This window comes from Cibotium barometz, chromosome 19 (genome assembly GCF_041138505.1).
Source record: "Cibotium barometz isolate CiBa-2024 chromosome 19, ASM4113850v1, whole genome shotgun sequence".
NCBI classification, from domain to species: Eukaryota; Viridiplantae; Streptophyta; class Polypodiopsida; order Cyatheales; family Cibotiaceae; genus Cibotium; species Cibotium barometz.
Genome location: NC_141064.1, coordinates 9,643,153 through 9,666,546, shown reverse-complemented (window position 1 = coordinate 9,666,546; position 23,394 = coordinate 9,643,153). Strand labels below are relative to the sequence as shown.

At 47.1% G+C, this 23,394-nt stretch overlaps 1 protein-coding gene and 1 long non-coding RNA gene across 2 annotated transcripts in view; both read left to right on the top strand.

Annotated features, from left to right (window-relative positions):
- Window positions 1-23,394, top strand: part of LOC147628211 (chloroplastic import inner membrane translocase subunit TIM22-2-like) — a 61,762-nt gene that overhangs the window by 34,549 nt on the left and 3,819 nt on the right. The window contains exons 2-3 of the mRNA XM_086813269.1: window positions 22,325-22,389; window positions 22,485-22,557. Coding sequence (XP_086669395.1) covers window positions 22,325-22,389; window positions 22,485-22,557 — 138 coding nt within the window. The remainder of the gene's footprint in view (window positions 1-22,324; window positions 22,390-22,484; window positions 22,558-23,394) is intronic.
- On the top strand, window positions 12,178-13,554 carry LOC147628212 (uncharacterized). Its single transcript, XR_015268066.1, has 3 exons — window positions 12,178-12,487; window positions 12,584-12,745; window positions 12,828-13,554. It is a non-coding gene; the product is annotated as an uncharacterized LOC147628212 (long non-coding RNA).

Below are 23,394 nucleotides of genomic sequence, written 5' to 3'. Positions count from 1 at the left end.
TTTGCCTTATATACCACCACCGGTGAGAAACCTACCGGTAATTCGGGGTCATGGAAATGGACGTGTAACTTTTGCGGTAAGGGTTACACAAGTCGTGTCACAAGGCTCCTTGCACATGTGTCCAAGCTTGGTGGGGAAGTGGCACCGTGCAAGGAGATTCCTCAAGAAATTGCGGATGGTATAGTGAAGAAGTACTTGCTTATCCGCAACCAAGGCAAAGGTGGACGTGGGGGAGCCGGAGCTTCCATGTCCGGTACCTCCGCATCCGTGACTCCATCGCCCGTCCCATCCGGCTCCGGCTCCGCGGTTCCAACTTACAATCAAAGAGGCCAAGGGAGGAGAGCTCTCCGGTAATGAGGCAAACCGCCATCGGTGCAAACATTAACAACCTCACCTATGTGAAGGCGAAGATGAAAGCCACGAATGAGGAGATTGCACGCACGGTGATAGACTGCAATCTCTCCTACAATGTGCTCAAGGTTCCACAATGGCACAAAATGGTGAAGGCCATTGCGGAGGTGGGGCCATCCCATGGTGAATGGCATGGTATCACTTACCATGAGATGCGCACCACCGCGCTTGATGATGAGAGGCAGAGGATCAACGACAAACTCACACCCGTGCGGGAAGGATGGGCGAAGTATGGTTGCTCTATTCTCTCCGATGGATGGAGTGATCGGAAGAAGAGAGGTATCATGAACATCCTTGTTTCATGCGCTCTCGGCACATACTTCTTACGCGCCGTGGATACTGGAAAGGCGGGGCAAAAAACCAGAGTCACAGGGGACGGAGGGGCGGAGGCTTGGAACGCTGGGACGGCGAATCGGGACGGCGTAGGGATGGGGATGGACGGGGACGGACAGACGTCCCCCACGGAACGTTGCTCACAGGGGACGGCGACGGGGACGGTGCTGTGCGGGGACGGCAGAGAGCCGTTGCGCCTGCCCATTTCTAGCCGTTGGCTGTTGGCTCTTTGAGGCTTGGCCCTCTCTCTCTCTCTTGCCCTTGAGGCTTTCCTCTCTCTCTCTCTTGCCTATCTATATAAGAACAAGCCTCTACAAGGCTACAAGCACACACAAGTTCACAACTCTCAAGGCTCAAGCTTCTTGAATCTTCTCTCTTCCAACTTCCAAGTTCCAAGCTCTAGGGCCTAGGCTCTCACCTCTCCCTCAAGCCTCTTGAGTCTTGACTCTTCCAACTTCCAAGCCTCTAGGCTCTCTCTCTCTCTCTCATTCCTCAAGTCTCTCTCTCTCTCTCTCTCTCATTCCTCAAGGCTCAAGAGTCAAGCCATCTTCAACCATGGCATCCTCCTCACGTGCCGGGGCTTCTCGTAGAAGGACAACGGGATGGACATGGTGGGAGGAGGTTAACTACACCACATCCGTTCATGGAGGCAGTTCTCGGCCATGGGTATGCAAGCTTTGCCCGTACCGGCGAACGGGTGGCGCCGACAAAGTGCGAGCCCACCTCTTGCATGAGAGTGGGCATGAAGTTGTTAGAAGTCATCTCTTGTCTATTTGTATACACTAGGGCCTCTGTTGTGGGTGTGCCCGCCCGTATATCATTTTTCCACTCCCCGTATTTTTTCCCTATTTTTCCCATTTTTTCCTAGTGGTTGGAGGGCTGCCAGGTGATGCTAGGAGCATCCTATTGCTGGCCGACTTGATCTACTTCAGTCGTGGGCTGTAGGAGTGCTGGCCGACTTGCTCTGCTCAGGCGTGGGCATCTGTAGCTGGCCGACTGCTATTTTCAGCAGTCGTGGGCATTTTTCACAGTCGTGGGCACCTTCTGGAGCTGGCCGACTGCTCACATAGAGATGTATATATTGCCCCTCAGCCCCCACCACTTTCTCATTCAGTTTTTCGGGATCTTGTGTATAGAGAAGAGTTTACACACCTATCTCTCTGTGTTTCTTGTGCTGATTATTTTCTGCAGTCTACTTGCTCTTGTCTACCCAAGTTTGGTTGTCATTTCCGCTGCATATTCTGACATGGTAGCAGAGCCCTAGGCTCTAGGAGATCTTGGGCGTTTTTTTTGAGCAAGAGGGGGAGCAACAGGTTGCTGATCGGTGGACTGTTTCGGGCTGAACGGGAAGAGAAGGTGCAAGAGGAAGGCGGGCTAAGGGGCTGGACAGCCACTTGCATATTTTCTGATTTTCAGATTTTTTTTCCCACCCACCCACCCTTTCAGGTTACTCTCCGAGATGGCAGATTTACTCGAGATGGCTGAGAAGCACGTGAAGATTCCGACTCTCCCCACGTTCCCAGTGGATCGTCAGTTGGACGGGTCCAATTATGGCATCTGGAAGGTCATGATGGAGTCAGTTTTGGAGTCATATGATCTTGCTGATTTTATTATCATAGGGGTGCCACGGCCGGAAGCTGAGGAAGGGGAGTTATTATCGACGAGGAAGGACCGCGAGGCACAGGCACACATGTGGGACCGTGTCAACGCCAGGGTCCGGTCGTTTATATTCCTCAATTGCACACCACAGGTGATTAACCATGTGAAGCACATGACGCTGGCGAGAGGCATATGGGAGCACTTGGCTTCTTTGTACAACAGGGTGTCACCCATGAAGCGGATATCCTTGGAAGTGCAGATGCGGGTTATGAACCCTGCAAAGTCTTCGACGATGCGGGAACACATTAACAAGCTGCAAGCCCTTCAGCAGGAAGTCCTTCAAGCTGAGAAAGAGATATCATCCGAAGATATGGCCATCACGTTACTTTCCCACTTGCCTGGTCAGTATTCTGCTTTCTATTCCTCGTTGATCACTAGTGGCAGGCTCAGCACCATTACTTGGGAGGAGCTTGTGCCAATGGTCTTGGACCAGGAGGAACGTTTCACGAACCCTCCTCACGGCGGAGGTTCGGAGGCCTTAACTGGCCAACGGTCGAAAGGCCGTAATACCAACAAGGGCAAAGGGAAGGCTTCACCGGAGAAGTCTTCCGAGAAGAAGCCTGATCCAGAATGAGAGAAGCTGAAGGCCGAAAGATCGTGTAATGATTGTGGCGAGAAAGGCCACTACTGGAGGAAGTGCCCTAAGCGAACAGGGAAGAGTGCTGAGTCCTTAGCGTCAGCTGCGAAGACTCCGGCATTTGTGCACTTGGAGATGGTGGACACCGATGCTTCATCATCTTCGAGCGAGGAGGCAGTTGGCTTTACCGCGAAGGATACCCGGGAATGGATTCTCGACAGTGGTGCTTCCAGGCACATGACTCCATCCCGTGACTTCTTTCTGGATCTGAAACGGCAGTCAGGTCGTATTTTTATTGGCGATAACTCCACTATTCCGATACATAGTGAGGGCCGGATGGAGATTATTCCCGACGGCAAGGGGGGCAAGCATGCTTCCCGTGTTCTTTATGTCCCTGCCCTGGGCTTTCATCTTTTGTCAATGCATGAGGTATGCAAGACTGGCTTTCGGGTGGAATTTGAGGAGCATTCAGTTGCTCTGAGGGACCGTGAGACAGGCAAAGTTGTTTGGGAAGGCGGTGTGGAGAATGGCATCTACAAGCTCTCTGCACTCTCCTCACTGACAGGCTCTCAGGTCGGAGATTTGTGGCACTTTCGTTTTGGCCACTTAAATGTGGATGCTTTGCGGCGCGCCTTCCGGGACCAGATGGTGGTTGGCTTGCCAGATGTTGGTAGTAGGCAAGGACGCTGCAGTTCTTGCATACGTGGTAAGCAGCACAGGGAATCCTTTCCGAAGCAGGCTTCCAGGCGGGCTTCGAAACCTTTGGAGTTGATTCACACTGACTTGTGTGGACCACAGCAGATACCATCCTTGGGAGGATCTCTCTACTTCATGCTGCTTGTTGATGATTGTACCAGATTCACGTGGGTCTACTTTCTTTCACAGAAGGACCGGGCTTTTGCTCGGTTAAAGGATTGGCACGTGATGGTGGAGAAAGAGTCTGGATTTCAGGTCAAGACTCTCAGGGCTGACAAAGGAGGTGAATTCTCCTCGACTGTATTTTTCCGGTTTTGTGCAGATCATGGCATCAAGAGGGAATTGGCCAATACCGGATCGCCTTCAGAGAATGGAGTTGTTGAACGTAAGAACAGGACTGTGGTGGAGATGGCGAGGACCATGCTGGAGCATCGTGATCTTCCTCGTCCACTTTGGGGTGAGGCTGTGGCAACAGCTGTCCATACCATTAACCGCTCTCCGACGACTTCTGTACCCCATATGACTCCATTTGAGACATATTTTGGCAGGAAACCCGATGTCTCGCACTTCCGTGTTTTTGGGAGTGACGCGTATGTACATATTCCGAAGAAGCAGAGGGGGAAGCTTGACTCCAAGTCCCGCAAGCTGCTATTTGTGGGGTATAACTCTCTTTCCAAAGGATATAGGTTGTATGATCCAGAGAGGAACGAGATTGTTGTCAGCCGGGATGTGGTCTTTGACGAGCATGTTCCAGCATCCACTGTCGAGGAGCCGCCACTTCTTGGAGATCCAGAGGAGTCTGATGATGATTCCCAGTCTACCACTCCAGTTGATCCACCTCAGTCATCACAGGAGGTTGAGCCCGCAGCTGGAGTTGAGCCCCCGCGACCACAGGAGGCCCCACGATCTGTTCGAGTACCTAGGTGGTTGTTAGACACCCTTCGGGAGTCAGGTGTTACGGAGCTACCCTCCGAGTGGACCATAGAGGACGGCCCTCGAAGATCACATCGAGTTCGAGATAAAAGCAACACGGCGGAGCTTCTTCAGGTGAACTATGCTCTTATGTCTCGTATCATGCGGGATAAAGAGCCCACTTCCGTAAAGGAAGCCCTTTCACAGGATACTTGGAGGGAAGCCATGCAGGTGGAACTAGACGCCATCGAGAAGAACAACACTTGGGAGTTGGTACCGAGGCCGTCGAAGCGGTCAGTCATTGGTGTCAAATGGGTCTTTAAGACCAAGTACGCGGCTGATGGGTCGGTGGACAAACACAAAGCCAGGCTCGTGGCTAAGGGTTATGCTCAGCGGCCAGGCATCGACTACGAGGATACCTTTGCACCGACAGCGCGGATGACCACGATTCGGACCATTCTTGCCCTTGCTTCTTCTCAGAGGTGGCCCGTGTACCAGATGGATGTAAAATCGGCGTTCCTTAATGGTGACCTGTAGGAGGAGGTGTACGTTGAGCAGCCTCCAGGCTTTATTGTTCCAGGATCGGAAGGGATGGTTTACAAGTTACGTAAGGCCTTGTATGGTCTTAAGGAGGCTCCGAGGGCTTGGAATCAGAAGATTGATTCCTTCTTTATTCGGACTGGATTTCAGAGATCGGTTGCAGATCCGAACCTGTATCTCTTTCGGGAACGCTGCTTGGTCACACTCATCATCCTTTATGTGGATGATCTCATTCTCACCGGCGGTCATGTGGAGCACATTGGAGTGACGAAGGCTGCCTTGTCAAAGGAGTTTGAGATGACCGACTTAGGCTTACTCCACTTCTTCTTGGGATTGGAGATCTGGCAGACCCAGAGGGGGTTTTTCGTCTCTCAGCAGCGGTATGTTCATGAGTTGCTTGAGGCCTTTGGGATGGAGAACTGCAAGCCTATTACTTCGCCGATGGACCTGAACACAAAGTTAACCGTTACAGATCCTTGTGAGCCAGTTGATGCCTCGCAGTACCGGAAGTTGGTTGGTTCATTGATCTGGTTGCTGAACACCAGATTGGACTTGAGCTTCTCCGTGGGGCTGTTGAGCTCTTTTATGCAGACGCCATTGAAGACTCATTGGGACGCATGATTGCGGATCTTGCGGTATCTGCAGCGTACGAAGGATCTGGGACTCTTTTACACAGGAGGGAATGGAGTCAAGCTCCAAGGTTGGAGTGACTCAGATTGGGGAGGAGATCCAGACATGAGGAGGTCTACTTCAGGATACACTTTTACCCTCGGCTTAGGAGCAGTTTCTTGGAGCAGCAAGAAGCAGCCTACTATTGCCCTTTCTTCGACAGAGGCAGAGTATCGGGCTGCTTGTGGTGCTGCTTGTGAGGTTGTATGGCTGCGGAGGCTGCTAGGCGAGATGAGGTTTCCACAGAGGGAGCCCACAGTCATCCAGTGTGATAACCAGAGTTGTATAGCTATTGCTCGGAACCCGGTTTTCCATGCCCGGACCAAGCATATAGAGATACAGTATCACTTTGTACGTGAGAAGATCTTGGCGGGTGACATCTTGCTACTTTATTGTTCGACGGAGGACAATGCGGCGGACCTCTTCACGAAGTCTCTACCTCAGGCTACGCTCAGGCGGCACTCCAGCTCCCTGGGGTTGGTTACACAGCCAGGAGCTGAGAGGGGGTGTTAGAAGTCATCTCATGTCTATTTGTATACACCAGGGCCTCTGTTGTGGGTGTGCCCGCCCGTATATCATTTTTCCACACTCCCCGTATTTTTTCCCTATTTTTTCCATTTTTTCCTAGTGGTTGGAGGGCTGCCAGGTGATGCCAGGAGCATCCTATTGCTGGCCGACTTGATCTACTTCAGTCGTGGGCTGTAGGAGTGCTGGCCGACTTGCTCTGCTCAGGCGTGGGCATCTGTAGCTGGCCGACTGCTATTTTCAGCAGTCGTGGGCATTTTTCACAGTCGTGGGCACCTTCTGGAGCTGGCCGACTGCTCACATAGAGATGTATATATTGCCCCTCAGCCCCCACCACTTTCTCATTCAATTTTTCGGGATCTTGTGTATAGAGAAGAGTTTACACACCTATCTCTCTGTGTTTCTTGTGCTGATTATTTTCTGCAGTCTACTTGCTCTTGTCTACCCAAGTTTGGCTGTCATTTCCGCTGCATATTCTGACAGAGGTGAGGTTTTGCACGAATGTCACGCCCGAGAAGAGACGGGAACTTCTTGACAAGCTTAGCGTCTACGAAGTGGTCGAAGCAACAAGAAGGACACCACGAGTGGCCGTGGATCCTGCGACGATGGGGAGAGGAACTCAAGCCTCTACAATGGAGTCATGTGGTGGATCGGGATCATGCACACCATCACCTTCACCATCAAGTCGGAATGTTTCTCCATCCACGACACCGGCACCCTCCATCTCCACGGCCTCTCAATCATTACGTGGCCCACGGCGACAATCTACACTTGGGGAGAATTGAAACCCCAAGTTGAAGGAGGAGGTGGATATGGTGGTGGCCCGTTTCTTCTTCCACGACCACATTGCCTTTCAAGCGGCTAGGTAAGTGCAATCGATCATTGCTAATTCATCATTCATGTTTTCATCATCCTAGTTCCCTTCTCATTAGTAAAGTACTTTCTTGAATAGGTCGGAATACTTCAAGGTCATGGTTAAGAAGATTGGGGAGTATGGCTCAACCTATAAGCCCCCCTCATCCGAGAGCTTGCGCACTACATTGCTCGAGAAGGAGAAGCGCATTGTAGAGCAAGCGGCCGACAACACAAAGTGGCAATGGGAGAGGAACGGAGTCTCCCTCATTGTGGATGGATGGAGTGACACCCGCAAGAGGAGTATTCACGGCATGGTTGCATATTCGCGCGGAGAGATGTACTTCATCTCATCTCATGATGCATCCGGCACTGGGAAGAGCGCGGATGTGCTTGCGGCGGAGTGGGCTACCACCATGGAGATCGTTGGCCCCGAGCATGTAGTGGGCTTTGTTGCGGATGGGGAGCCTTCCAATAGGGCGGCGGGAGCTATTCTCCAAGGTATGTATGGACATGTCACGGTGTCCTTTTGTATGGCTCATTGCCTAAACAACCTCCTCAAGGACATCGAGGCATTACCATGGATCAGCCCGCTCATTGAGGAGGCCAACACCATGGTCTCCTTTGTCCTCAACCACCAAAGACTTCGGCATGAGTTCAACAAGAGGTCCTGTCTCTCTCTCCTTAAATATTCCGACACCCGGTTTGCCTACAACTTTCTCATGTTGGGCCGGTTGAAGGATTGTAGCGACGGTGCTTTGAGGGGGCTTTTCCTTAGCGACGAGTTTGTCGCCATGCAAGAGTCCCATACAAACACTAGCCAAGAGTGTAGGCTACGGGCGGATGACGCCTCTTGGTGGGAGCGTGTGAAGACCACAGATGCTATGGTGAGGCCCATAGTCCACCTATTGAGGATTGCAGACGCTATGCAACCATGCATAGGCAAGGTCTACGAGGCCATGGATCGCATGATAGAGAAGTTGAAAGACTTCGTGCCTGACGAAGACAGATACGAGGAGATCCATGCCTTGTGTCTAGAAAGGTGGAATTCCTACTACTCTCCATTGCATGCAGCAGCTTATGTGGTGGACCCAGAATTCCAAGGCAACAAGCAGGAGAGCGACTGGGAGGTGAGCGCTGGATGGAGGATCATCTTGGATCGTCTTGTGCTTGATGCATCGGTTAGGCGCAAGATCAGGGACCAGCTTTCGATGTACAGGTCATTTCATGGCTCCTATGGCTGTCATGACCGCTCCAAAGTTGGTGCTGCTCTATGGTGGGAGGACTTTGGTTCAGATGGACCAGAGCTGCAGCAGCTTGCCATCCGCATACTTAGCCAGGCCGTCAGCTCCTCTTGCTTGGAGCAACTTTGGAGTACCTACAGCCACATTGCCTCTAGGAAGAGGAACCGACTCGGAGTAGAGCGTGCCAATGACCTTGTCTTCGTCAACGCGAACTTGCGAATGCTTTGCAAGAGCGTGACCAAGAAGACAGATTCCTTCACCGAGTGGGAGATGAGTCAACAAGAAGAGCAACAAGAGGATGAGGTGCAGGAGCAGCATGCCAGTGAGGATGAGACTGAGGATGAGCTTGATGCTTCTTTGGCACAAGCTACCCATGACCATGAGGCGAGCACTTCACGTGGATGATCATTCATGGATCATGATTCATGGGCCTTACTACTTAGCTCTAGCCTCTAGCCTCTAGTCTTCAGCACTTTTTTGTCATTGACTCATTTGAGTCCGTCCATGTATTTTGCCTCCTTAAGGCTTAGTCCTGACTCCTGAGTCATGACTCATTTTGTATCTACTTAATTATTAATATGACTCAAAAGCTTACCATTTTAGTGTAAATTTGTGCTCATTTTGATGTACTTTCAAAGTAGAATAAGTGTAGAGTAGAAAAAAAAAAGTATTTTTTGAGTGCCGTTCCTCCCCCCGTCCCCGTTCCCTACTTATGGCCGTCCCCCGTCCCGTCCCCATCCTCGTCCCCCGTCACCGTCCCCTGTCCCTTGTGACTATGCAAAAAACATCGGGGGACTATCTATCGTCACATCCAGCAAGCCATCATAGAGGTATGTACTATGTACTATGTTCAAGCTTCTAACTTCTAAGAATGTCATTGCATTTGCCAAATTGCCATTGTGTTACTTGTAGGTCGGACATGAAAATGTCATTCAAGTCATCATGGACAATGCGTCGAATTGCCGCAAAATGGGGCGCTTGTTGGTCATGTCCACTCCCGGCTAGTTCAGGTGTGAACCCAGCTTACTCACGTGCACTTTTTCCTGTGACTGGACACATGTTTTTTTCCCAGTGTGAACACACTTATGTGTGTTGGGCACTTTGCCCTAGGCCTTTTAGTACTCACTTGTACTTTCATTTCATATCATTATTGAGTACATCTTTTTCAGCACTCAGGTTTCTCTGTGCTTGAGGTTGTGTGTGTGTGTGTGTGCATTGTGTGTGCAGGCTAGCTTCCCTCCTACCCAACATTGGTATTAGAGCGTGGTTAGGGTTAGGGTTAGGGTTACATCTTGCTGCCCCTCAACATTAGGGTTAGGGTTTACCCACTTGATGCCCTTCAGCCTAGTACTTCAGCCTATTGCACATTTTACATGCCACACATACTCAGCACCAACGTACTTGGGATGCTAGGGATGCTCAGGCCCATGCATTGATTGCTCTCTTGTGCCGTAGACATATCATTCCGCACATTCGTTCTTGCACCATTGCAAAGGGTGCTTGGGATACCTTGGCGGCATTGTATTCAGGTCGCAATGAGGCTCGTGTAGCTTACCTTCGGGGCAAGCTTGAGATTGACCGCATGCTTGAAGGTGACTCTACCGATCAGTACCTTATGCATGTGAAAGACCTGCGAGAGTAGCTCATTAACATTGATGAGGTCTTGACAGATAGCTATCTTGTTCAGACAGTTTTGCATAATTTGCCTGACTCTTATCAGACATTTGGTACCACTTTGCGGTTGTTGGCTAGCAATGCACCTAATGTGGTCACTTTTGACAACCTTGTGACTCTCTTGCTCAGTGAAGAGCAGTCTCGTTCCAATAGGAAGAACATGATGTCTGCTGAGTCAACAATGGCTGCTCCCTTTCGTGGGAATAGATCTCGGCCTAAACCTAGCCCATCGGATCCTCCCAAGATAGAGGACAAGCCTGAAAAGAAAAAAGCGCTTTAACTATTGCAGGAAAACAGGGCACACCATAGAGGAATGCAGGAAGCGTATTGAGAGTGAAAAAAAGAAGAAGTCGGCATCTTCTTCCATAGGTGCAGATTAGGCCAATTTGGCTACACATGTGTCAGCCTTGACCCTTACATCTTCATCGCCCGTAGAGATGTCTTTTGATGACTATGCTCTATAGTTTGTACTCCATGGTATGCATTGTCTGGTAGATGCATTTCAGGGGGGGGGGGGTTTGCTTGCCCACATGCAGTTGGTGATGCCTCATGGTCACTTATGCTTGTTGACCCTTATGCTGGTCTATGCTAGACGCTTTCTCTGATGTGGTGTCTACTGGAGATGCCTTTTATGCTGTTTTCCCTTGCAACGGGATTGTTTTTACATCGTTGACATTGTCACTTTCGCACATGTGATGTTTACTGGGAGTTCCTTTTACACACTTGGCCAGTGTTGGCTTGTTCTCATGGTTTTGACATGTCACATGTATATTATTCATTGTGGGATTATGCATCTTTACACTTGCCATACATGCCACTGATCATGGCATCGTTGAGAGTTTACCTATCCTCTCATAGCATTGGCTGATGCCCACCTCAAGCCCCCACTTTTTCTCTCCATTTTCAGCTTTTCCCATTGCTGAATTTTTACTTTTATCAGCCCTACCATTGCTGATTTTCCTCATCGGATCCTCCATTGACGAGTTTCACTTTTGCAGCTTACATTGCATGTCTCGCAGGCATGGCTTTTGGATCCTGTTGCCTTTACACATGCGTATATCTGCGACCTCTTCTTATGCTTATCATTGGTGCAGTTTCAGAGCATTGATGTGGATTACATGCAGTTCAGCTTGGCATTTGGTACTTGCCTTCAGGGGGGTATTATGTGATGCCTCTTGATTTGATGCAGTTGATGTCCACATGATCTTTGCCATGCATTTATGGTGATGCATTTATGTACTACTGTGCTCTAGCATTAGCACTATGACATTGGGGATTCTCCTTTTTGGGAAGCTAGAGTGGGTGAAGAGGGTGGTTGCACAAGGCCTATCCATTGTGAATTTCTTCACAAAGAAGGTAAGGGTGCTCGCTATGTTTCGTGAGCAAAGCGACTTGGAGCTTAAGAAGCCCTCTTCCACGCGGTTTGCCTACATGTGGCTTCTCTTGGAGCGGCTATACGACGTGCAACCGAAGCTCTAGATGACCGTGGTCTCCCCAGATTTCGTCGCATGGCTAAGGGAGGAGTTGGTGGCTAGTGCGGATGAGGCCCGAGCCGTTCAATGCATGAGAGAGTCCTTTTTGTGCGAGGTGCATGCCATTGTCATTGCGGCGACGGGGATTCGAATTCCCCTGGGGGTATTCCTTTTGCAAGAACCTCGCGATCGTACTAGAAAGATTCTTCTTATTATCTTATCGGTTTGTACTCAAACTAGGGGTCCGACTCAATTATCGGTTCTTACTTATCCAACTACGGGTGGTGTCACTGCTAGTTCCGGTATGTCAGGGGACATAATTATTGCCGAGTGGTTTAGCACATGGCCAACATGGAGGGCTCCACATTAGGGCTACTCACCCACTTCATGCGAGAGGCTCTAGCGGAGATTCGTGCGACCACCGTGCTTGATGAGGAGGACCCCGACACTCCTATGGAGGGGATTAGGTAAACCCATGTCCCATGTTTTCAAATCTCGTTTTCACATCTCTTTCTCGTTCCTTAAAGACTTAACCTTAAAGTGAAATTTTTGCATTCTACGGATCCCACCGAGCCTCCACTCACTCCGCGATTGTGGCGCTTGTGGAGAGGAGGTGGCGATGGATGCATAGACCTATCCATGGTCTTGCAGCCTTGTTGCATCCCGCTTACAAAGTACCAAGGCTCTTCGCCAATGAGGAGCTACTTTCCGATCGGGATGCCTAACATGCCAAGGATACTTTCCGTCCACGAGCAAAGAGACTTTCTCCAAGAGCTCATTCGGTATAATGATCAGAGGGGAGCCGCTTTCACGAACCCACTTTGCTCGAGTAGGGAGTCAATGGTCTGGCCACTTTTTTGGTGGGAGTCATTGGTTATCAAAAGGCTCACGTACAAAAAGTGGCTTTGAGAGTCTTGTCACAGGTGACTATTGAATATATGGTGTATACTCTAGTCTCTAGAGTCGTAACTACTAACTAGTTTTTACATTCTAATTTCTAACTCTCTTATTTTTCATAGGATTGCTCTTCGGGGGCATGTGAGAGGAACTGGAGTTCCTACTCACTCATACACACAAAGATACGAAACCGTCTCAGCACCATGCAGTTAGAGTAGCTTGTATATTGCTGTGCTAACATGCGCATGGTGGAGAAGATGCATGACATGGAGATCTCCAAACAGGTAGAGATCTCCAGAGTTCAAAGTTCAAATAAATGCATGACTAAAGTCTAATAATTTATAAATGTTTCAACTTTGCTTTCAGGTGAATGTCGATGAGTTCAAGTTGACAGTGGACACTCTTAACCACAAGGAGCGAGATCCAGATGAGGAGGCCATATATGCCGATCTCTATAGGGAGCTAGAGGAGATTGACCGTTGAGTTTCTCGTACTTGTAGAGGTCGTGTAGCTAGAGGTGGCACACGAGTAGGAGGTCACAGATGCACTGTTCGGCACCCTACTTCGACCCCGGTGGCTACATATGTGAGGCATGGCTCTGGCTCGACTTCGAGGAGCACTTTAGCACCTGTTGCTGAAGAAGAGGATGCTCCTATTGCAGGCATCAGAGAGCCCGAGTACGATGACGAGAGCAATGTCCTTAGTGAGGGCAGTTTTGGGTTGGCCTCTGATGACGGAAGCACCTCTAGCGAGGGCATTCCTTCTCCTAGTGATTTCTCTGAGGAGGACTAGAGTCTAGACTCTAGACTCTAGTCTTTAGAGTTTAGACTTTAGACATTTTTGTACTTAGTGTTGTGACTAGTCAGTGGTTACAACACACTTTTTTGTATTTCCTATTGTAGGCCGTGGGCCACGACTCTTATTTATGGCATGTTCAGTGTTCATTGTTCATGACTCTTGAGTTTTTGTACTAGTTTATGTCATATGACAAATTACAACTTCTCTAGACTTTGCATCTCTAAATGTGTACAAATATCTTTTTTTCAAGTGTTTTTAAAAGTGGATCGTACCTCAATCGAACTTATTTTTCAAAATTTAAAAGTTCCATACCGGTACCGTTTTTTCATACCTTCGTTTCGTACTTGACAACTATGTTCTCTGTGAGCCACCAATGGACAGCAATGCCTTTCATGAACATTCTTACATGCTGGATCATGGATTTCTGAGTGAAATCCTCATTACTAAAAGCAATATCAAACTGGGCAATAAAAGCAAGTGCCTTTGATGCATCATATTTCCCATGATATGCGTTGAACTTTATAGATTTGTCTCCGGCTTTGAAGTCACGAGACTTTGATGCATTAGCCTGCATCTCAACATGTTTTCCCGCATGTTTGTCCATTATTGGGACAGTCCCTGTAGTGCGTTAGGCAGAGATACGTGTGCCCTGTAAGCATGAGGCATGGCTGGCTCCTCAACACACATTGGTGCATTTTCACCCATAACTTCTCTCTCACGAGCACACTTGAGGGCATGAGAGACATGAGAGATATGCGGAATATCTGCACCAACAGAAAATTGCAACTCATGTTGAAATTGTTGTGCATGCACATTTTTTGTTGGACATACATTTTAACCACTGCCATAAACATTGCATCCTTCATAGGCTACATAAGGTACTCCTGCATGGCGTGAAGTTGCCGATGGTTCCTCTCCAATAGCATGAGGATTCATCCTCTTAGACATAAGTTCTTGTTTGAGCACCTGTGGGGATACTAAGACATGCAGGATGGTTGCTTTTTTTGCATAGGTGTACGAGCCAAGTATGCACGTGTTGCATCCCTCGGTTGCATGTGTAACTCTTGAGTAATCATTGCCATTGCATGATCCATATAAGATTTAGCTTTCTTGGCCTTCAAACGATCATGTACCAATGGATCCTCACGGCAGTAGAGCTTATATTCTTCTTGTTGTGCATAAAGAAGAGCTTGCATACGAGTAAGTTCAGCCCTTAAGGCTATGGACTCTTCTTCCTGCATTTTCTCTTTGCCATGGGATGGCTGTCTCACATGCTCCTTGTAAGCCTAGTGGTGCATGCAGTGACAGACTTAACCATGTGTCCAAGAGATAAAGATACATAGAGAGAGGGGAGAGAGAGAAGGGAATAGAGATCTTGCACAATACACCACATTGAGCGGGGAACATGTCTCGCTCCCTTTCAAGAATTTATTTAGGAATAATCCACGGGCACACTGGCCAAGATCAATACAAGCAATGAATCCAAAACAAACAAATATGCCGTGTAGGATATCCAAGTCGATGTCGATGTTGAGACACAAGATCTCTGATGCCGAGCACACCACGGGAATGACCCACAAGTATCTCTCACTGGGCTAGTACCAGATCGAAAATCCAAATCCAATGAATCCAAGTCTAAGTTCCAATCCAATGTCCAAGTCCAATTTCATATCTAAGTCCAAGTCCATATCCAAGTCCAAGTCCAAGTCCAAGTCCAAGTTCTAGTTCCAATCCAAGGTCTAGTCCAAGTTCCAGTTCCAATCCAAGATCTAGTCCAATCCAATGATCAAGTCCAAGCTCTAGTTCCAATCCATTGATGAAGTCCAAGTTCGAGTTTCAATCCAATGATCAAGTCTAGATCCAAGTCCAAGTGTCACTTGCTCATCCCATGAGTAATCTCCACAACTTCTACAGCCTTGTCGATGAAGAAAACCATGGAAAAGCTATTTCTGGAAAGAAAAACTGATATAAATCCTGTTTTAATGGTTTTTGGGCGATAAAAATCTCCAAAAAGCAGTTAGGGTTTTTTGAAGCAGTTTTAGGGTTTCTGGATTTTTTTTTTTGGCCCGTACAGTCCCGTACACGTCTGTATAGTTCTGTATGGATGTACGGATACAGATGATGATGTGGCACTGGAGTTGATAAAGGCACTCTGAAATCAGCGGTCAGCGATGAAAACCCCATGATTTGGTTCAGAGATGATGATGGAGAAGATGATCTCCCCGCTTCAATGAAGATGGCAACGCGATGAAGAGGTGGTTCTTCAACTTGATGCTCAAAAGAGGCTCATGCTTCTTTTATACTTGGGAAAGCCTTGCTTTTTGCCAGAAAGTGATGCTTTTGCTTTGCTTTTGGTCTTTTTAATAGTAAAATACTACTCAACTTTAGTCAAAAGTTTTTATTTTGCTTTTCTAGCTTCAGGGCCTTGCTTTTTGGCCCTAGAGCTGCTTTTTCAAAAAGAAGCTTTTAGCTTTTTGGTCCGGCTCAGTCTCCTCTTTCCAATGGTACACTCGGCTCATGGTCAACCTTGTTTGTCTTTTTGCTTTTTTTTTGCTTTTTGACCAAGAATGGTTCTTTTTCTTAATCAAACCTTATGGACCTTGTCCCCATGTCTTCTTCCACCTGTTTGGTGTCCAGACATGGGTTTCATCATGTGAAATAGAGCTAGGAGGGCCAAATAGTTACACTCATGTTTCCTAATGTACACCATGTCACCATTTGGTCCCTTCACTAGTCTTAACCCGTGTTTCAGGCATTGAGTGGAACCGGATTTTTCCACAGAAGAAAGGTGAAGCATTTGTTGGCAAAATTTGGCTTGAAAGATGGCTATGCAGCATGAGCACTATGGGATTTTTATCATTAAAGCGGCTTATCATGTTTATAAGTTGGTGTGTTCACATATCATTAAAGACGGGTTGGACATAATTATTATTTTGGGCATGGATAGGTGAACAAAAGAAGGCGCCTAGCTTAAACTTGGGCTACAAGCTTGGGAAAAACATAAGGTTGATATTTTTGGCAACTAAGGCCACTTGTGGCAAAAGGGGAAAAAGCAAGGGCTAAAAAAGGGTTGGCCGACTCCAACAAAAGGGAGGATGGGCTGAATTCGTGGAAGAAAGAAGGGGCAGCAGTCGGGAACACACTCTCTCTATTCAGCGTTGGCCGTATAGTTGCACCCTCTTGCAAGGCTGGTTGTACTGTTGCTACACAGTGTTCTCTCTCATTTGGCTACCGCCTTTGAGCAGGTTGACAGTAGTGTTACTCATGTTATTGTTGGTCTCCTGTTGAAAAACTAGCCGACATCAGCTGATTGTTTCTAATTCCACCTAGAGGCTGCAGAAGCTGGCCAAAGAGTGGTTTCTTCTCTCTATATCTCTTGGTCGACTGATTGATATTTCGTCCTGGTGCCACAAGATGGGACTTTAGAGAAAGATAACCAAGACAAGGTATCACACTCTTGGGATAATATGAGACCTCGAGTTATGAAAGAAAATCAAGTAAAGTTTTCTCTTCTATTTGATAAAAAAGGGGCTATGGTCTCAGCTTGGGACAAGAAGTATCCGGATGTCAAGTGGAGACATGATACATCACCTAATGATGCCCGTACTTTAGGTGAGAAGGAATAGGTGGATGTTGTGCTGCGTAGAGTATGGGAACAGATGGAGAGAGAAGGCATTGAGGATCCTATGCAATATTTTAAGGAAAGAGAGGCTGATGGTGGTACCACTCATTGATTAGCTTTTTGTTTTGATGGATTATGAAGATTGCTCTTTGGAATGTAAAAGGTGTGTGTTCACTATCCAAGAATTATCGCATGTGGCGTACTGTGTTTCAAGGTCAATGGGATATGTTTTGTGTTATGGAGCATAAACAACATTCCATGGCTGGACAAGTGTACGATTACAAGGAATTTCATGTGTTTTATAGTGGGCATCCCACTACACAATTAGGGGTCATGATTGCAATGAAATCTCAGTTTAAGCCATCATTGGTTATGGAGGATATCCGGGGGCGGTTCATTGTTGTGGAAGTGGAGTTTATGGATAAAACATTATGGCTTGTGGGGTTGTATGCACCTAATGGTGTTGCACAACGTCGTTAGTTATGGGATGATTTATTGTGTTTGTGCAACGCTAAGCTTGGCTTTGTGTTGGGCGATTTTAATATATGTGAATTGCAGAGCATGCTTCTACACCTCACTCAATTATGGATGGGCTGGAGAGGCTCAGCTGGAATGTGTTTGCCAATCAAGTTTTGAAACAAGATACGTGGTCATGGCTACATCCGCATGAGAGAGGATTCACATATGCCTTTCAACAGTACGTGGGTACAAGAGCTTGTTTGGACCGAATGTATATTTGCCAGCATGATTTGTTTCTGCTAGAGATATTATCCATGCATGTGGAATATAATCATATTTTGTAAGATCATTTCCCTTTGGTATTGGAGATGCATAGCCATTCTGTGGATGCTTATGGGCCATTATTGGAAAACGCTCCTCTTAAGGTTAACCAGACTTTCTTGGAGCATATTGTTTTCCATGAGTTTATGTTGGAGATGTTATGAAACTTTCGAGGCCATGTAATCTCTATCGGGTTGTCAGCTTGGGAGTGTTATATGCTTAATATTCAAAAGCTTGCTCGCCAGTATGGGATTCATAATGCATCATATTTTAGGGAGAAGTTACGGAACCTAGAATTGTTGTTGGTTGATTTGAACCAGGTGGTTCAAGAGGACGCTTCTTGTCCTGACATTGAGATAGCTATCGATTGGTTGTCCCATTGGGTTGCAACATTGCACAAGATTCAATATGTGAGATATAAGCTTATGGCTGGAATGGATGTCCTAATGGATTCTAATTGTCAGTCACATGCGTTCTTTGCTCATTTGGAGCAAAAGCATGCATGTGAGAATATTGTCAGGATGCAAGATAAGCAAGGAGTATTGATTGCTCATCCTACTTTGTGTTCTAGATGTGTGTATGGACTTTTATCGCCATTTGTTGGGTCCACATGAGGTCATATCTCCTAATGTCATTGCAGCTAGAGAGTTTTTGTTTCACTTGGTTCGTCACTAGGTATCAGACGTTTCTGCAAATGAATTGGAAAGAGATATTTTTGCGGATGAGGTGGAAGATGTGTTCAAGCATTTGCCTAAAGGGAAAAGTCCAGGGTGGGATGGGCTTCTCAATGAGCTTTTCACGAAGTATGTTGATGAGTTGAAGGTCCCTCTTGCTTCTATTTTTCAGGAGGGGTGAAATATAGGTATCATGCCTGCAAGTTGGAAGATTGGGCTTGTACGTTTATTGCCTAAAGTTCTATCCCTAGTTAATGTACGTCAATGGAGACTAATCACATTGAGGGGAGCCATGTATAAGATATTTACAAAGTCTTGGCTAGCAGGTTGCAATGATTTTTTCCTACTTTGATTCATTCAAGGTAATATGGATTTGTTAAAGGTCAGAATATTTTGCATAATATACTGAATGTATAAATTGGAATTGATTATGCAAGGGCTTCGAGGCAAGAGGTGGTTATGATTCAACTGGATATTGAAAAGGCTTATGATCACGTTAGTTGGTCTTTTCTTTCAAAGCTTATGCAGGCTATGGGATTTGGCACTTGCATGTCTTCTTTGATTTATACTATTAGCCAACATGCAGTGGCTAGGCTTATGATTAATGGTGGGGTGATTGAGCCCATTCATTTGACGAGATCGGTCAAGCAGGGATGTCCACTTAGCCCTCTCTTGTTTGCAATTGTTACATATCCAATCTTATCTCGATTAGATAAGCTAGTGGAGGATGGTGAAGTTGTAGGGCTTACTCTTTCAAGCGGAGAGCAGATGGTCGGCTAGGCAATGATTCTTTCATGTTCTTAAGGCTCAAAGAGAATGTTCAGAAGGCTATGGTTGTTTGGGATACTTTTGGTCTTGCTTCAGGGTTATACATTAATATGCGGAAATCTACTCTGATAAGTTGTATCGAGAGCGATTTGCTTGGTTTGGGATGGAATGTGTAGGTCATACAAAGGGGATGCATCACACGCCACTTGGGTTATCCGATTGGAGTTGATGTTGATTCACAGACTTTGTTGGCATGGATTTCTGCAAGGATAAATGATAAGTTTGTGTATTAGAAATCTCAGGGTTGGCCTATGCATATTCGGCTCAAAGCGGCACAATCCATTATGATTAGCATGATATCTTTTTTCTTGCCTTTATTGCCATGGACGGGAAAAACTTTGCATCAGATACAACAACCAATTACATTTATGCTATGGAAAAGAGTAGAAAATAAGCCAGGGCAGATGTGGATTTCTTGGGAACATGTTACTACTTTGAAGAAGTGGAAGGGGCAGTCCTATTAGATGTTAGATTACATATGTTCGCTAGGAGATGGCCTTTATTGCAAGATATGTGTGTATCTCAAGAGCCATGGTGGTAATGGCTAAGGCCCTCATAGAAGAGGTCGCACTTGTACATGGTAATACCAGGATTAATGGTACATGGTGGGATGTAGTGAATGGTTTCCAACAGGTTCGAGTGGTCACTTCACCTCTCCTTTCTCATTTGATGATCTCATGGAAGGAGGTGTTGACACATGCTAAATGGAAGCCTTTAGATCAATGGTTGTAGTTGAATTCTATGGCAAGTGAGGTGTTGGCTATTTCACGACTTTTGGAGTGGCCTGAAAAACTTGTTGAGCGGCCAAAATTCAATAGAATGGCTCGATTGGGACTAGTTTAAATTATGGATGCTTTGTTGCCACGTAGAGGCCGCTTATCGTCTTTTCAAAAAATCTGTCAATGTTTTCGGGTTCCACGTGGATATGTACAGTTATGGGAGAAGGTGAGGGCATGCCTTACACCGTTTGGTGATATTTCTTAGTTGGAGGATCAGCAACCGTGGCTAGATTGGACATTTAGAAAGCCTCAGGACATTGTCCAGAGTACAACAAATCAAGTGTACCATATAATGGTGGAAGACAAGCGCTGGATCACTTAGAAGGCTAATAGGGTATGGAATATCATGAAAAGTAGGGCGTGGTGGAAGGAAGTAATCTTACAGGGCTGGTGGTCTAAGATTCCATATCAAGGGAAGATGTTCCTATGGTGCATGCTAGTTGGAGGCCTACCATTGGGGGACCAGTTGCGAAAGTGGCGGATTACTTCTGGTAATTGTGTGTTTTGTACTACATGCTTGGAAACATGCCCACATCTTTTCATTTCATGTCCGGTGGCAAAGAAGGTGTGGGATTTTCTTTCTTGCGTATGGATTCCGTTGACAGATAGGCCCGTAAAGGTTAAAGACTGGATTCTTGGCAAGATTCCGAATGGGCCGGATAACCTAGAACATTTAGTTTTCTTTCATTTTTTCAGGTGGACAGGTTTGTGGCATATCTGGTTAACTAGGAATGCCTTCATATTTGATGCAAAAGTGGGTATTACAGCTCACATAGGTCGTATAAAAGGGCTACTATTGTGGCAAGTCTCCTCCTTGCGGTCAGCTCATTTGGTGGTACTCCGAGCTACACTTGTGGTTCATAGTAATTAGCGAGGGAAAGCTAGTACATCACATGGCGGCCATGTGGCCATTTGTAAAGTAATTTTTGGTAATATATCTTCTATTGCGAAGAGAGAGAGAGAGAGAGAGAGAGAGAGAGAGTGCTGAACTGTAGAGAGAGTTTTGCACAACTCAATGATAGATTGATTGATATGATAGCCTTCACTAAGTACATTGCTTTTAAAGCCTTAGAGGTTCATCTACCTCATAGGCTCACATTAAATGCATACTTATCCACTTTCCTAAGAGAGGGTTCACACACACACACACACACACGCACACACACTAACACTCATAGGGAGTGTTCATACACAGATAACACACTAGCCTTTTTAGGGGCTGTTCACAATACAAGACTCCGAATCCCAGCATCAAGAGCCTGGCCCAGGGTGCTCCCAATTGCCGGAAGGAGTGTCAAGTTCTCCTCAGGGAGCACGGGGAAGCAAACGGTGACCGGGAAGCTGGTGACTCCAGCCAATGGGTCTGCATTAGGAGAAAAGTAATGGTCCCATCTAGCAAAGAAAGCCTGTGCCTCCTGAATGGGCTCTGTGACAGGGTGGTGTCTGCCAGTGTCGAAGTCGAAAGCTATCATGATGAAGCCATTGCCCAAGAACTGAATGCTGGTGATCCACACCTGCCCCCATTGAGGGCTGCTTGTAAAAGGTCTTGGAGTTGCCCAGGCACTGGTCGACTGCTGACCGGTTTGCAGACAAGAGTGATCGTTTCCACAACTGAACTGAAGAGGCTAGGAGCTTGAGGTCAGCATCAGAAAATGTGCAGCTGGGGCAGACCTCGGATGGGGTAGATGGAGCGGCTGCCATTGGAGTACTTCAAGGGGGTGAGACCAGGGACGGTCACCCAACTGCTGAAGAGCAGCTTGTGAGACCTGTCAGGAAATGGGGCGAGGAGGGGGAGAAGGAACAGGGGGGAGGCGTGGGCAAGGGGCAGGCAAACGGGCGGCTGAGGAGGAAGTGGGCGAAGAACGCGGGTGGCGGGCGGGGCTGAAAAGGGAAAGGGGGACAGACAAGGAGGCAGGGAGGTGGAGAAGGGGGGGCGAGGCAGTACAGGAGGCAGGGGAGGCAGCTGTGGGGCAGGAGCAGAAGAGGAGGCAAGTGGGGCGGCACAGGAGCGCAAGGGGCAAGGGCGGTGGCAGGGCGAAGGTGGGGCGAAGTCAGGGCAGCAGGAGTGGAGCAGGGGCAGCAGCTGAAGGCGGCGGAGGAAGGGACTCGGGCGGGGGGGGGGGGGGGGGGGGGGGGGGGAGAGGAAGGGACTCGGGCGGGGGCAGAGGGACACACTGGGCAGTGGGTGAGGGCGAGGGTGGACTGGCGCGAAGAAGGGGGGCATGTTCACAGGGGTGGCGAGAGATGTCGTCTTATATGCTGACCTGCATTCAGATCACTTAAACATGTTTTTGCAATTATGTCATTGTACTGTTCTTGGAATTTCTAGCATGTACCTTTCATTATCAAAGTTTTTGAAAAATTTTTAATCCTCTTACTTAGGCCAAGGATTATTCAAGAGGCAAGGTTTCAAAGGGTCCTTGAAGGAGGCTGGCTCTTCGGCAAAGGTTATTATCAGAGTCATACATGAAAGGGAAGAAACAAATGCTTTCACGGCTCCCTTGTTTTCCGTGCTTTTCTGATTAAGTATTTCTTTTCTCAGATGTTTGCTTTACTTTCTGGAGTACACACGTTGGTTACGTGTTGCTTGAGGAAAATTCGAGGGAAGCAAGATGGTAAGAATCACCATCTTTCAGCATGTGCTACAATGCTGTATATTTTAGCTGTTGAGGTGTCTTGTATTGCATCAGTATTTTTGTATGTGTTTGATGCTATTAATGCACAAGTTATGTTATGGAGAGAAATGTAAGTTGTTTTTTTGGATGGATAGTAGATGCAGGTTTTCTTTGACTTTATGTGTGCAAGGGTTTTTTGGGGGGGTGATAGGAAATTATGTCGGTTATGGTAGTTTGTAGAAAAAGTAGACCTTTTTGAAGAAAGGATATTTGTGAGCGTGTGTACATGCAAGAGTCCCGACTTTTTCAAAACCCAGTGAGCAATTTATGTTTGGGTGCTGATGAGAACATTATATTGTGTGTGTGCACGTGCATGTCTGCTGTGGTGGGCAGGCATGTGTACATGCTTGACTGTGGATGTGTGGGCATGTGCATACAAGAAGTTGCATCAGGTATGAAAATGAAAGAAAGAGGAGTAGTAGATTATATCCATACTAGCCGTATAGTAGAGAGTTGTTCCCTAGACTTCTTCGCAAAGAACAGGCTGTGAACAGAGGACTGCCTTGGGACAGATTCAGGGACTATTTGAACTATTTTGCAAGATTGAGTTGGCTTGTTTTTGAAGAGAGTGTGGTTAGAGCGTCATATGAGCTTTGTAAAGAAAGTTACCGAGGACCTGTGTGGAAAATCCAGTGCTGATTGTACACTCATCTTGAATTCCTTGTAAGGTTTCTACGTAAGAAAGAAGTACCTACGGGGGGTTGGTTGTTCCGGCTTAGTGTGTTGTCTATATAAATATTTTGTGGCTTTCTGCTATTATCCTCTGATTGTATTTGA